Source organism: Ornithodoros turicata, chromosome 7, assembly GCF_037126465.1.
Source record: "Ornithodoros turicata isolate Travis chromosome 7, ASM3712646v1, whole genome shotgun sequence".
In the NCBI taxonomy this organism is placed as follows: domain Eukaryota; kingdom Metazoa; phylum Arthropoda; class Arachnida; order Ixodida; family Argasidae; genus Ornithodoros; species Ornithodoros turicata.
The window spans coordinates 36,773,559-36,787,450 of NC_088207.1; the positions used below are offsets into that span (position 1 = coordinate 36,773,559).

Consider the following 13,892-nt stretch of genomic DNA (forward strand, 5'->3'; position numbering starts at 1 on the left):
GTGACTCTCTCTCTCTCTCTTATGGCTGTATATGCCTATTTTCTACACAATGTAAAACGTTCATGGACTACTTTGAAGCCATCCTGTAAATTCCGACTGTAGCGACAACACACTACGGTGACACATGATACGTTTTCGTTCTACTGGAGTAAGGACGTCTGCGTCCTCCCCCATTGTGCAGGATCCGTCAAAACTGTTTCCACTGCAGTACACCGCATCTGCTGAGCTGCAAACGATTTCGTAGCGCACTGGAATTGCTTCGTAACGAGAACCTTATTAAAGCGCAAACCAACAAAAAGTATTATGTTTTTCTCAGGTGAGTCCACGGCTGTAGACAAACAGTGCATGCACATAAGTAGCTATGCAAAAATTACTCTTGAGAAGTCTTAAAGATGCCACATCCTTTCGTGTAACGAGTAAAAATCGCGGACACCGTGAAAATGATTCAAAGTTTGAAATGGAGTTTTAATCCCAAATCGCAAACAAAGTTAACTACTTTACAGATATAATCACAAGCAGTACACTCTAAGAAAAAAAGGAGTAAAACGGGGAGTAATTGCAGCTTCCACTCCCCTAGTCTGCAATTACTCCCCATTTTAGTCCCCTAAACCAACATTTAGTCCCGACATTTACTCCCCAGGACTGCAAATTGTCACTAAAGTTTGCGAATGGTCTCCTGAATGCAACAGTCTACGTAAATATGTGCCCTTGGTCAATTTGAACGACATAAGGCTGTATAACTCAGACAACGTAGCAATTTTCCAGCCACACAGAGTAAGAAACAGTTAGCGCATCTTTCTTCGCAAATTGTGCCCTAGTATGGCGCAAGATTTTATATCACTCGATATATCACCGTTGACGGTTTGCTTCAAAGTACTTTCATGCATGCGCACCAATTATGTACCTGGGACTCTTACAACAGCGCGTGAAATGCGGTCTTCACTCTGTGACATTCATTTACTCCCGTGCATTTACTCCCGAAAGGGACTATTTTTGTGGCAATGCAATTACTCCCCAAAAGGAGTAAAAGTACTCCTTTTTTTCTTAGAGTGTAGCACCGATATTCGCACGTTCCGGTTTCGCCGTCATTTTGCCCTGCCGTGGAGGTAAGAAAAAAATGTTAACACTAAACCCTAACAGCATTCTCCTGGAGCAAGTACAAACCCTATAAGGAAAACAACCGCAAAGTATTTAACTATACTATCCGCAACAGTTCGCCATTACGGTTCAAATGTCCAACAGGTTTACGAACAAGCCAACAGAAGCAACACACCATAACAGCTCGTGCATTGCGAGTCACATCGCAAAATACCGTTTCCCCCAGTATTTTCTGAAGTTGGGCACATACATCAGACTATCAATTATAAACCTGATTATAAACCAACGGCTGTGCGGCTTATAAAATAGAATTCCAAGAATAATTCATAATCATGTTTTATGTTGATCGGCATCTCGTACTGCACCACCTGGATGGAGCACCCAGAGCGTCCCCGTGCCAGCGCAGTATCGTAACGCCAAAATTGATCCCGGACGTTACTACAGGCCCACAGAATTGGAACGGGCGCTAAATCTGGCCCTCCGAACAAAAGCGACAGCATTAATATCCGCCAAATTCGAGGTCACGGCCAATCGGGCCCCAAAAACAAAGCTGTTACGCCTTGCTCATAGCTGTTTCGGTATCTCTAACTACAATTCAGTAGACCTGCATGTTAGCGAGGAAGAGAGAACTCCGTGCACGTGTATTGAGGATGACGAGTAAACAAAGTTAATAAACATTGTACCCTACCATCGGCTTCTTCCACTCTAATCATTCAGCACAGTGTACTTTATCGCCAAGCTACAAAACCCCGCTTAAACAACACTGAGTTGCGTCTGTGCATTGCATACCGCGTAATTGGAGCACTTTCCAAAAAGCAGCAGACGATTAAAACACATTGCCTGCTTGCTCGTGACATCGAAATCCCTTCTGTGATACTTAGTAAAAGCCTGAGCATGATGCCGTGAGTGTCACATCATAAATTCCGGGGAATACCGCGAAACAATGTTTACTCAATTTGGAAGCTAGTAATGGTGTAATGACAAGCATTAAAAGCTCGGCCGTGCTACACCGCTTTGGCAGCACCGTAGGACTTTTACATGCTGGTCTGTCAAGAGAGAGACTTGAAAACAGTGCAGACGATGAGAATCAATCAAGACTGGGAGACTTACCGCATTTTCAACAGATGCAGGTATCACAGTGTGCGACATTGAGCGAAGGAGCGAAACAAGTCCGCGGCAGTCACGTGGGCAGGCCGCCGAGCAACAAGTGTGAGGCGAAACCAAAGCCGACAGTAGTCGGCATGGGCAACAAGCCAACGACCATATCACATATCACGGTGTAAGCCAATCCAAGTCTGCAAAGACAGAAAGCGATTTGTGTTCCAAGAGTGCTGCTAAGACTATGAACATTTAAAGTAATTCGAATATCCTGACTAATCTATATTTCAGTACTTAAAATAATTAAGAACGTTAATGCACAGGGTCGACGGGTCGAGGATATTATAGAAAATGGCAGCGCACATAAGTAAAGTTCCATCGTTGAAGCGGGTTCGTGATAATTCACGCTTTTTATAATATTTACCATACAATGCACTTTCTTGTGTTGAAAATGGGTGAATATGAGTGTCATATATGGTGTGGCATGAAGGACTGCTTTGACATAACAAAATATCAAGAACACGAAGCATTTCTGCGCAGGGCCTCAAAATCCTTCATGTCCTCAAAATCCATTTCTTTCATTGCTTAAATGTTGTAATGCTAGTTACGTACGATTTTAGTTTCAAGTTTTGCAAGCTTTAACTTTTTTGAACACTTGCGCTGATGCCATCGTTCCTTCGCGTGTACGAACTTGCTTGCAAACACGAAACGGCTGGCATATTTCATTATTCATATCTAGGAAATCCACTTCCCAAAGTAGTACATAATCTTGGATACTAATAAAAGCTTGACCATGGGCACACAGAAAGCGACAAAACACGACTAACTCAAACGAGCATTGAACATACAAAATATAAGAGCAAACAAGCAAGTCTGTGTAGGTGTTACCTAGCTGATCTAACCTTTGATTTTCAGCATCTACATTGTGTATATGCAGTTATATCACGGATAATCCAGATGCAACATTTGGCAATACTTTCTCACACTGCCACTATAAACTTGTCTTCTGATGTGTCTACTCCAAAAAGTTTCACGCTGAATCCTTAGATAATTGTGCACATGGCATCTGTTCGAAAGCAAAATATCAGTGTTATCATTATTTGCAAAGAGGTTTAATGTAAGCTTTTAATGCTACAGTTTATCATAGTCTGAATATTTTCCACCTATTTGCCCTTGTCGTGATTCTGTGATGAAGCTCTCATTCAGGCCTTATGGTAAATGTTTATTGCAGTTCATTTTGAGGCAGCAGACACTGAAACTGTACAGGGACATACTGCGAGCAGTTCGTGAAGTGCCAGATGAGGCTCAAAGGAAAGAACTACAAATGTGGGCAAGGCATGATTTTGAAGCCAATAGGAATCTAAAGGATGAGGTAACTTCATTTCTGATTACTTGTTGACCTTTCATGTATGCCATAATCACTCTCTTTGTCTGTCTGTCTGTTGTTGTTTTTCCAGCACCCTGTTTTGGTCCTGCCTCAGTTCTTGCATAATGCATAAAATGTGTAGTCAGTTTGGATGATGTGCACCATGTTCATCATCTGATAGGTAAAGTGTGGAAAAAGCCTTAGATTATAAGGCTAACAACTCTTAACTCATAACAAGAAGAAGAAGGGCCAATGCCTAAAAAAGTTAGAAATTATTAGCACAGATGCAACATTGAAGCAGTTAATGCTGGTGCTCGTACAACAGGCAGATATAAAGCTCACGTCACACCAGCTGCACAACATAAAATGTAACAGTGAATGCCATAATGTACAACTTCACTTTATTCTATGTCACCTATGACGTAGTACTGGTATATTAACACACTACTTCATTCTTATTACTAGCTGATGATGAAAACAACGATGATAAATATAATGTCATGAGAGTTATAACATTTATAGTTATAACAAGTACACTGGTTTCCACATCTGCATGTGTGGACTACGTTTTCACAAAGTCATTGGATCCGTCCAAGTTCCCTCCCAGCCTGTCTGCAAAAGCTGTACAGTGACAGGGTTTGTGGAATTTTTAGGGAGAAAGTTGCCATTTTGCTCTCTGCAGCCGCGCACTGTTTCCCTTACACTCTCCGGACTGTGTGTAAGAAAATTGGATCTTTGTGAACGACCTGTTCAGCCCAAACTTGAAAAATCATGTATATCCTCTTGCATGGTGGTAAAACTATCTGGAAGGAATGCATAAGACTAGCACTGTAAAGAGGTTGATGTGCAGCCAGTAAAAGGCAAACAGGATGCACACAATATGTTCTGTGCATACGAACTTGTGTGACTACTTCTTGTGCAACATACTCCTGCCATAATGTAAGAGTTGAACTTTCTATTTGCAGGACTTCATCAAAATGCAAATTGCAAGAGGAAGGCTAGCACTGAAAGAACTTCTATCAACGCTGCACCTCTCCAAGTAGTTGGTCCTATCGTTGTGCCATGTAAAGATATTTTTAGAAATGTGTGGAGATATGGAACTCGGGATAATGGGACACGCTGTGTGTAAGACACATATTTCAAGACCTTGTAAGAGTGTTAAAGGCGTAAAGTCATTCATACCAGATGATCCAGAGGTGCTAACCATCTCATGTATAGTTGAATCTAGGAATAGTTAGTCGTATACAGTGTACGTGATGTACATGTACAGGCATAAGAATTGTTGTACATAATGATGTTTTCTATGTTTCGGTTTGTTCTAACTGTCACTGAGAGTCCGCATAATAGAGTACTGTGTCCCATTGCAGGTTTTCACACACCCTTTACGATGCCTTGATATGTTGACGATAGCTTGATGTCGCTGTAGTGCAATGGTCGCGCACCTGGTGGGCGGTGAGAGAGGTGTATGTTGGATTTCCGCCACCAACACCCGACGACTTTTTGTCAGTTGCAGTCCGTGGAAACACCCTTTTGTGGTTGTCAGCACTACACACACAGGTTTTGACATCTGTGAAATGACGTGTTACGCTTCCCATTCGGGCGTCCATAGCTTTTTGCTTTCCTTTTGTCATATATTATGTACAAGACTAACCATAAATTAATCTATCTAGTTGTAACTTTTGATAAAATTTCTCAAAGGTAGACAATGACAAGGGTGGTGTTCCGAAATGTGTTTTTTTTATTGAAAGGAAGTGGCCTCTTTATCTCAAATGAAATGCTAGTAGGCAGCTATTTTGGTCACCAATTTCTGTGTGCCACCTACTTGGTTGCAAATGGCTCAAAATACATTATTCTAGTTTATGAGTGTGGTCTGATGTGAATTCATAAATAAATACTGTGGTCACAATCTGAATGGGTACTGTTGTAACTTGCTTGTACTTAGTGCCCCAGTAAACCAAGAACGTCTAAGGGACATCCAAAGGATGGTACACAGTGGACATTTTGGATGTCTAGTAGATATCCATATATGTCAAAATTACGTTATATGGATGTACTATGGATCGTCGGAAGCTCGTCCATAACTGTATAAATGCATGATCTCTGGATGTACCTGCTGGACATTTGTCACATCCAGTGGACGTGTTTGTGAGGCATCGTGACATCTAATCTACGTCCTATAGATGGTCCTACCGGATTAACATACGACAATATAGACCGGATTGCAAATCTACTTTTTCGGCTACTTCGTGTGACTGTGACCAGCGCAAATGCCGTACCCCATCCGACATAGCTTCGGCATTTTGGCGCACTGGATGCAACATATACAAAAACAGAAATAGTTCCGGGATATTTGTTAAGTGTAGTGGGGGTTGAAAGCGTTTCTGACGGTGACGAGGATGAGTTTCTGCAATTAATATGTACGCCTGCAATGAGTCAAACTACCCGCTAACATTTCTGACTATCCTTCCTGACAAATATTGTGTTTGTAATTCAGGCCATCCTATATGATGGGGTTACCTACTGAGTGGAGCTGTCAAACCGATAGGTTTCCTGTGTTGGTGGAAGGGTGCTACGTAAATACTTTGCAGAGAGCAGCACGCGAACAATGGAAAAACTTGCTTTTACTTGTTCTCCAATTTCTCACGTTCTTACAAGATAGATTCGCTTGCTTCTAGCATTATCAAAACATTACTATTCAATTGATTGTCGAAACAACGTTTCGTAAACGTCTCGCAGGTTTGGATTTGGATGGAGTGTAGGGGCACCCCTGGTGGGCCTCTTTGTACAATCTATTGCCAGTGTTGCCAGATTGGGCTATAAACCGCCAAATTGGGCTACTTTTTGTGACAGTTGGCGGGGTGTTTTTCATCTTGGTTATTTTTGGGCTATTCCAGCGTTTCACGGCCACGTGCGCTCGGACGACAGCACACAACGATTGTCACCCCTCTTCTCTACACTCTATTAAAGCTTTTACGTTTTATAAGCACGTGGCAGGCACGCATTTGTGTTCCGGCACATAATGCACTGCCGTAAGTCTCGACAGACATCCAAATTAGAGCTTGGCATCCAAATTAGAGCACTGCACGGGCCTAAGTTTCAGGCCCGGCTGTTACGGCCCGCACCCGGCAAGGGCCGGCGGAGTCGGGCTCGGACCGGGCCCTGGCTGGAAATCTATAGAAGACGCCGGGCCCGGGCCGGGTGCGGGCCGTAACAGCCGGGCCTGAAAATTAGGCCCGTGCAGTGCTCTAATTTGGATGCAAAGGAGCGAGAGAACAACTTGGGGGCAATAAAAGAATTCCTTTTTCCAACTTGGGTTCATTTTCCTTTTTTATTGCCCTGAAGTTGTTCTCTCCCCCCGTGGTACCCAAGTCCCTTCGCTGTGCTCCTTTTTGTATCGTGTGCCCGGCAGTTCGTCCATTCCTCCATTGTTTCGGTTTCGACTCATTTACATACAACGATTTGGCGATGGATATCTCAAAGTATGTGACCGTTTCCGGATTTTTAAAAAGGAGAGCGACTTTAAAGGAGCACTGAGGTGACCCACCACCATTTTTTTCGTTTTTCGGTGCAGAGTGTTCTCCAACCAATAAAATGAGTTCCTGCGAAAGAACGATGAGCGTAGGTAACCTACAGAGCGAGTAAGAGGGCTCTGTTCCGCACACCTTTGAAAAATTCTCTTCCTTGTGAACAGTGCGCATCGCAGAACGAGAGGACGTCGTGACGTATGTTACTTCCTTCACGTGACCAGTAACTTGCGGCTGCACAGCTCAAGCATGTATAAGCGGCGCGTCAGCGGAGACGAAAAAACAAATAACGGAGACTTCACCACGTGACGAGCGCGTCGTGTCGGCCGTCCGCGGCTGCTTTCTCCGACTGTTTTTTGTAAATTCGACTGCAAGGCTATAACTCACCGCAGAGCGAAAATATTTTGCATGGTGACTCCTGGAGGACAGCTTAACAGATGAGGCAGGATTTCGAGCAACGTTACACGTCACATCATTGCTCCTTCAAAAATGACCAGCTGTGATAAGCCGGACCACGCACCTGTCGCTGCACATTCTCTCTCACTTTTTTTTTTCTCGTACACACATATACACACAACACAATAAGTACGACGTAGCGGCATCTGGTGAACACGATGGAAAGTACCTGTTATGACGCTGAAACACACAAACAGACGAAACACGAGCCTCAAGGTGCCTAAGAACATGGACAGCTACCAACAAGCCAAGAAAATGCATTTCGCCGAAAACCTGAAATTCAAAGTTAATTCGTCAATTTTAGGCAACTACCATTTCACTTAAAGCGGTAAAAACTTGACAACCACCACATAGAGCGCATTTTTAGGGCTTTTACTGAAATGGAAGTATCATACAAAAAAATTCAAAAGTTTGAGTAGATTTACACGTAAGGTGAGCCACGCGCTGCACTTGCCGAAAATTTCGACCACCTGGGGTTCTTTTTGACGTGCCCCGGAAATCTCCGACACGCGGTGTTGGAAGCAATGTTTACCTCCCCCCCATTGCTACCGTCCTCGGCCGGGATCCAAACCGCGATCTTGAGCTCAGCAAGCCAACACGTTACCGACTGAAGGATGTATCTCACCAACAAGCCCAAATGGACGTTTCACGTACGTACCCTCTTAGATAGAACACCCGCCTGGCTTTTTAACCCACCTGCATAAACGGCATCCGTGCTGCTCTCATAGCTTCTTCCATAAAAAACAAATAATCTGTATAAAAAAAGAAAAGAAAGAGAGCTATTAGCAATTAGCAATGGGTAGACCGGGTTGAGCCTTGTGCCAATGAAACTCCCCAATCATCACCATAAAAATAAAGGTGGGTGGACGGGAACGTCATAACGTTCTTACCCGTGTAAAGTGGGAAATCCAGCGATCCAGTGTAGATATACACATCATCTATGGCGTCTTCTCGTACGCGCGCAATGCGATCGTGAATTATCGCACCAATTCCGTTCCTAGACACCGTCTTCCAGCCAGCCTCACACCCAGCGCTTTCGCACCCAGCTCACTCCAGCAAGGAGGAAAGCGATGCCAGGGAGGAAGCACACGATACGTGTGCTTTCCTTCTCTCTGGCTTGGGCAATAAACAGTTTTCAACGTGCTCCCCCGGCTAGACGGCTTTCAATATGGCGGCGTCCACGGGAAAACGGTGTAAACGTATTTTTATTCGCGATGTATTAACTTTCGCGAATCGCGCATTGTCATTTGCGAAATTATTCGCGAGTATTTAATTTCGCGATTCCATGGCTGGTCCCTTTCGGGAGATAAACGTCAGGCTGTGTTCGCGGGTACAATTTTTCGCGATTTTTTAGCGGGCGCGAAAATCGCGAAAATTAATACATCGCGAATAAAAATACGTTTACAGTATATGCGGTGACTTTACCAATGGTGACTTTACCAGCTCGCGTGGCTCCGTGGTTAGCGTACTGCGGCCATGTCACGTCGAGACTGGGAGGTACCCGGGTTCGAATCCAGGTGTCGGCTGTACTGTCTGGGGTTTTTCCTGGGTTTTCCTCAGACGCTTTCAGACATATGTCGGCACAGTTCTCCTAGAAGTCGGCCCAGGACGTTAGTCGTGACGTTGCCCACCTCTGTGAGGCAGACAACGACGAGATTTTTCACCGCCACCACCATGGTATACTAAAACGGTACTAGTTGGTTCGTCGGTTTATTACCCGAGTCACTTACAGTCTCGACGTTGGAAGGTGGTCATCTTTCCCACTACTTCTGAGGGAGTGGACGAGTCTTTTTGACTTTCTCTTCCCCACAACCGTTGAACTGAACTCCGAAGTTCGTAACACACCGCTTCAAATGTGTTCGCTCTACTTGCTCGCCTGTTTCATCAAACTTTTTTTCCCATCAGAAATGGGGTAACTTGGCCAATAATCCTGTTATTGGCCAATAATCCTGTTACCGTGGTACAGCGAGCATCCCAATGAAGACTACTGAGGGATGCTCACATGTTTTCTGTGCTGGGTAGTCCTCTACCCAAATCCCAGAGCAAGAGGGTTGCACACCCCTCCCTCTCCTGTGCCACCATCATCTTCCCCTCCCTCTTTCACCCTCCCCTCTTCTCCCTCCCCTGGGTGTACCGAGCCGCCACTTCAGAGCACGCTGACCGCACCATCCCTCTGCATCACCCCACCCCACCCACAACACCATATTATTTTTCCATCCCTTTTTATCGCGCGTCACTATCCTCTCTATCGACTTCTACGATGCAAAGACGATAACGATTGCTGATGAACCTCGTGATCCACGCACAATTCCTCGTGCTATCCTGAGTCACGTGTTACCGCACCGAGACTGAAGACGTGACTTTGCGTATGGACCATCGAAAGAAGACAATGAAAATGCTGTGGCTGTGAGACGTCAGGCTCCTGTCCCAAAACGCAAGCATCATACAGTACGAATTTGAAGGAACAACTTGATAATTATGTCAGCAACGCAGCCTCGTCGCCCTAAAAATCGTGAGTACTTTGCGATGCAGTCCCATGTTAGGACTCGTGGCTCCAAACATTCACGACGTGTTTAAGAACAAAGTACGTACTGAGCACACAAATGGAGAATCGAATACTGAAGCGAACAACGTAAACAGTACAAAAAGCACGTGCTAGGACGTTTTGTTATCTCGATTTACGTGACACCCACATATACATACACAAAACAAAGACAAGTTGTGCGACTACCTCGCTAAGCCTAATGGAGCGGCAAGGTCAGTGCAGAAGCCACCACGTTGGGAGACAGATGTATGGCGCTGGATCCCTGGGGGTTACCGACGTAGACAGAGGGGGGGGGGGGGAGGTTATAGGGTTCAAACCACCCCTAAAATGGTACCTTTGGTAGTACATTTTTACATCCCCAAATATTTTTCTGGCAGCGACGCGCGGCTGAGGGCTACCTGTGGAACAAAGCAGTGAGAATATGTGCTGTCCATCCTTCAAGACTCTTGAGGGACGAAGTATTTACACATCGAAACCGAAACAATGTAAAACAATACGCTGTCACAGATACCAAAAAAGACAGGTAGGGAGGCGGAAGGAGTTTTCGCACACATATATATATATATATATATATAAGCAGGAAAAATCAGAAGACGACAAAGAGCTTACAGGAAAACACAAAGGGGAGTTTATTAAGACATATGGGATAGGGGTCGACGTTTCGGCAGTCAGCGCTGCCTTCGACGCTGACTGCCGAAACGTCGACCCCTATCCCTATATGTCTTAATAAACTCCCCTTTGTGTTTTCCTGTAAGCTCTTTGTCGTCTTCTGATTTTTCCTGCTTATTTCATTCTCGTGGTCAACCGCCCTCCTAAGCTTCTAATATATATATATATATATATATATATATATTCAAAATTCATGTTTTTATTACTTCCGCACTGGCACGAAGGAACAATATTAAAGCAAGGTGAGCCACGTGGATTTCACTTACATAAATTAGGTAGGATTATGAAGTAGAAAAGACTTTAGACCATATCCTTGAGAATGAGGCAACACATATGGCGCTTACACAACGCAACAATATTGTGCGGGAAAGCAAGGTGAGCCACGTGGATTTCACTTACATAAATTAGGTAGCATTACGAAGTACAAGAGACTTTAGGCCATATCCTTGAGAATGAGGCAACACATATGGCGCTTACACAACGCAACAAAACACCTATAAGTAGTTTCCACCAGTTAGCTTCCACACTTCTGCTTTCAACGTACAAGACTTACCGCCGCCTCCCGTTCTGCCCTGAGCCAAGAGGGCCAAGCCAAAGGCGTTCCAGGGGAACCCTCTCTTATTGCTTCAGTGACTGTCTTTACATTACTTTTATTTTACGAATTCAACAATGTCGCTAGAGTCGCCCTCTCGGTTTAAAGCTCACCCGTGACACTCAGGAGTTGCTGCAAGGTCGTCTATCGCGTCGTTGAGTGTGAGTAGAGGGAGCGGCAAGGGAAGGCGCTGCTGTGGGGTACGCCTGGAGAACCAAAGAGAGGAGCCCTCGAAGCGCACTAGAACCTAGGGATCTCGGAGGGCGGAGCGAGGTACGCAGGTTAGTCCGGAATGGTGCTTTTACTTCACATGACAGATGCACATACGTCATATGGACGGCGGCCTCACGGGGGTTACTTGTTTGGTTGGAATAATCAGACTTTATCCTTCCCCTTGTCCTTCTCCTTTGTGGCTCTAACGACAATATATTCCTTCTTGCAGGCCCTGCTGCCTCTAATCGCAAGAAAACCGCATCGAAGAGATTCTGCTGCCGCTTCTGCGATTACACGAGCAATCTGAAAGCTCACGTTGTAAGACACGAGACTACCCATACGGGGGAACGACCCTTCGAATGTCACCTCTGTCCAGCGTCCTTCACGCAGAGGGCGCACGTGATGGCCCACGTTCGCAGCCACACCGGCGAAAGACCGTATGCGTGCGAAGTTTGTTCCATGTCCTTCGCGCAGCATGGTCACCTGGTGACACACCTGCGCACACATACGGGCGAAAGGAAGTACAAGTGCAACGTTTGTCTGGCTTCCTTCAATCGCAGCACTCACGTGACTCTGCACATGAAGACGCACGCGAAACAGCGCTTCCGGTGCGAGCTGTGCTCCAGGTGCTGCAGGACTAAAGATAACTTGGAGAAGCATAAGCGAATCCACGAACCGAAGTGATCTATGAAGTTTCAACTGCTAATCTTGAAGCCTTTGTCTCGCTGTGCTGCCTCGTTGCTAACTGCAACATGGGTACGGAGCAAATAAACGGAATTAAAACAAACAGCTGTGAAGCGAGGATGGGTGGAACGAGGACGTCTTGTTTAGGCAGCTGATGCAGCCGACAAACGGAAGTCATCTGGGCCGGGAAGCGGTTGTGATCTAGTCACCAGATCGGCACACACTCCAGTAATCTCCATCCTTCCACATCACGTGACCCTTTGACGTGAAACGAGCGCTGTGCTCCCGGCGCTTCGGTTTCAGCTCATTGGCATATCGAAATTCGGGGATGGATATTTTTTACGCACGTGCGTGTTTCGGGATTTGTTAAACGTGGAATGGCTTTCAACGAGAAAAGTCTGATTCTGATATGTCGCTCGCAGCTCATAGCTTCTACACCCTGTATAACCAGCGGCACGCACGTGATTTTCGTCACGTCAGTGGGCACAACATCCATATCTACTATAGGGTGATCTACTTGCTTCTATGCCAACGACAAGACGTAAGAGGGTGGTTCCATAAGTTTCCGGCCCGACCAACGCAATAGTCAGAGACGAAACAAGTGTATCACTTTACGACATAGTCACCCTTAACTTCGATGCACTTTTGACACCTTTCAACCCGCATTCTTATACCCTTGAAAAAATAGTCCGAAGTTTTGTCCGCAAAATGCTGGAAAACTGCCTCTTGCACCTCACTATCGTTTTGAAATCTCCGTCCTCTGAGATCCCTCTTCAAGTTCAAGAACAGGAAGTAGTCACTCGGTGCCAAGTCTGGACTGTACGGTGGGTGGTGGATTTCTTCGAAGCCGCACTCCTTCAGTGCAGCCTTGGCAACAGAAGCCGTGTGGACAGGGGCATTGTCCTGGAGCAACCGGACACCTGCCGCGCCTCTTTTCCTTGGTGTCTCGCAGTGGGTGCAGGAGTGAAGCATTATAAGTCGCATTTACTGTGGTGTTCCTCTCTTTGAAGTCGATGAGGAGGATCCCGTGACAATTCCAAAATATTGTTGCCATGATCATCTTTGTAGATTGTGTGACCTTGGCTTTTCTTGGGGGTGCTTCTCCTGGTCTCATCCCCTGTGACAATTGACTTCAATATTTCTTCGTTCTCTTGACAGAGCTCCAAAAACTCTTTGGCACAGACGACGCGCTGTTGCTTTTGAACTGACGAGAGAAGTCGTGGCACCCATCTCGCACTGACCTTTTTCATGTGAAAGCCCTCGCCGATGATGCGAAAAACGGTTGTTTTGGAAAGCCCCAGCCTTTCTGAGATTTCCTTCACCTTCAGACGCCTGTCGCTCAGCACTTCCTTATCGACAAGAGACAAATTTTCTTGTCACCACTTCCACTGGACGACCATCGCGTGGATCATCTTCAATGGACTCTCACCCCAGTCGAAACTGCTTAGCCCAGTCTTTTACCGTTGTGTACGACGGAGAGGCTTCCCTGTATACGTTGTCCAGTCGCACTTTAATTTCTTTAGGCGAAAGTCCTCTTTTGTCAAGAATTTTATCACAGCGCGGTACTCGATTTTTTCCATTTTAACTGAAGAGTGCACCCTGGCTGTTTGAAATGCCGCTCTCCAACCGACAAAAGCATGGAGAGGG

The 13,892-nt window shown here is 45.4% G+C and overlaps 3 protein-coding genes across 3 annotated transcripts in view; 2 read left to right on the top strand and 1 right to left on the bottom strand.

Moving 5' to 3' along the window:
- The window catches only part of LOC135400948 (uncharacterized), a 203,243-nt gene extending 200,930 nt beyond the window's left edge, over positions 1-2,313 (bottom strand). Inside the window, exon 1 of the mRNA XM_064632979.1 lies at positions 2,209-2,313. The gene's annotated coding sequence lies outside the window, so the exon portion shown is untranslated. The remainder of the gene's footprint in view (positions 1-2,208) is intronic.
- A 169-nt stretch (positions 2,314-2,482) lies between these two features.
- On the top strand, positions 2,483-5,470 carry LOC135400950 (LYR motif-containing protein 2-like). Its single transcript, XM_064632983.1, has 3 exons — positions 2,483-2,586; positions 3,428-3,568; positions 4,528-5,470. The coding sequence occupies exons 1-3, from the start codon at positions 2,548-2,550 to the stop codon at positions 4,603-4,605; spliced, it is 258 nt and encodes an 85-aa protein (XP_064489053.1). The 5' UTR covers positions 2,483-2,547; the 3' UTR covers positions 4,606-5,470.
- A 4,816-nt stretch (positions 5,471-10,286) lies between these two features.
- LOC135400589 (zinc finger protein 436-like) lies at positions 10,287-12,245 on the top strand. Its single transcript, XM_064632425.1, has 2 exons — positions 10,287-10,299; positions 11,791-12,245. Exons 1-2 carry the CDS (start codon positions 10,287-10,289, stop codon positions 12,243-12,245), a joined length of 468 nt encoding a protein of 155 aa, XP_064488495.1.
- The last annotated feature ends 1,647 nt before the right edge of the window (positions 12,246-13,892 follow it).

Coding starts and splice junctions, on each gene's coding strand:
- LOC135400950 (XM_064632983.1), top strand. CDS start 2,548: ATGGCAGCGCACATAAGTAAAGTTCCATCGTTGAAGCGG. Junction 2,587..3,427: donor AAGTTCCATCGTTGAAGCGG/GTTCGTGATAAT, acceptor TGTTTATTGCAG/TTCATTTTGAGGCAGCAGAC. Junction 3,569..4,527: donor ATAGGAATCTAAAGGATGAG/GTAACTTCATTT, acceptor TTCTATTTGCAG/GACTTCATCAAAATGCAAAT.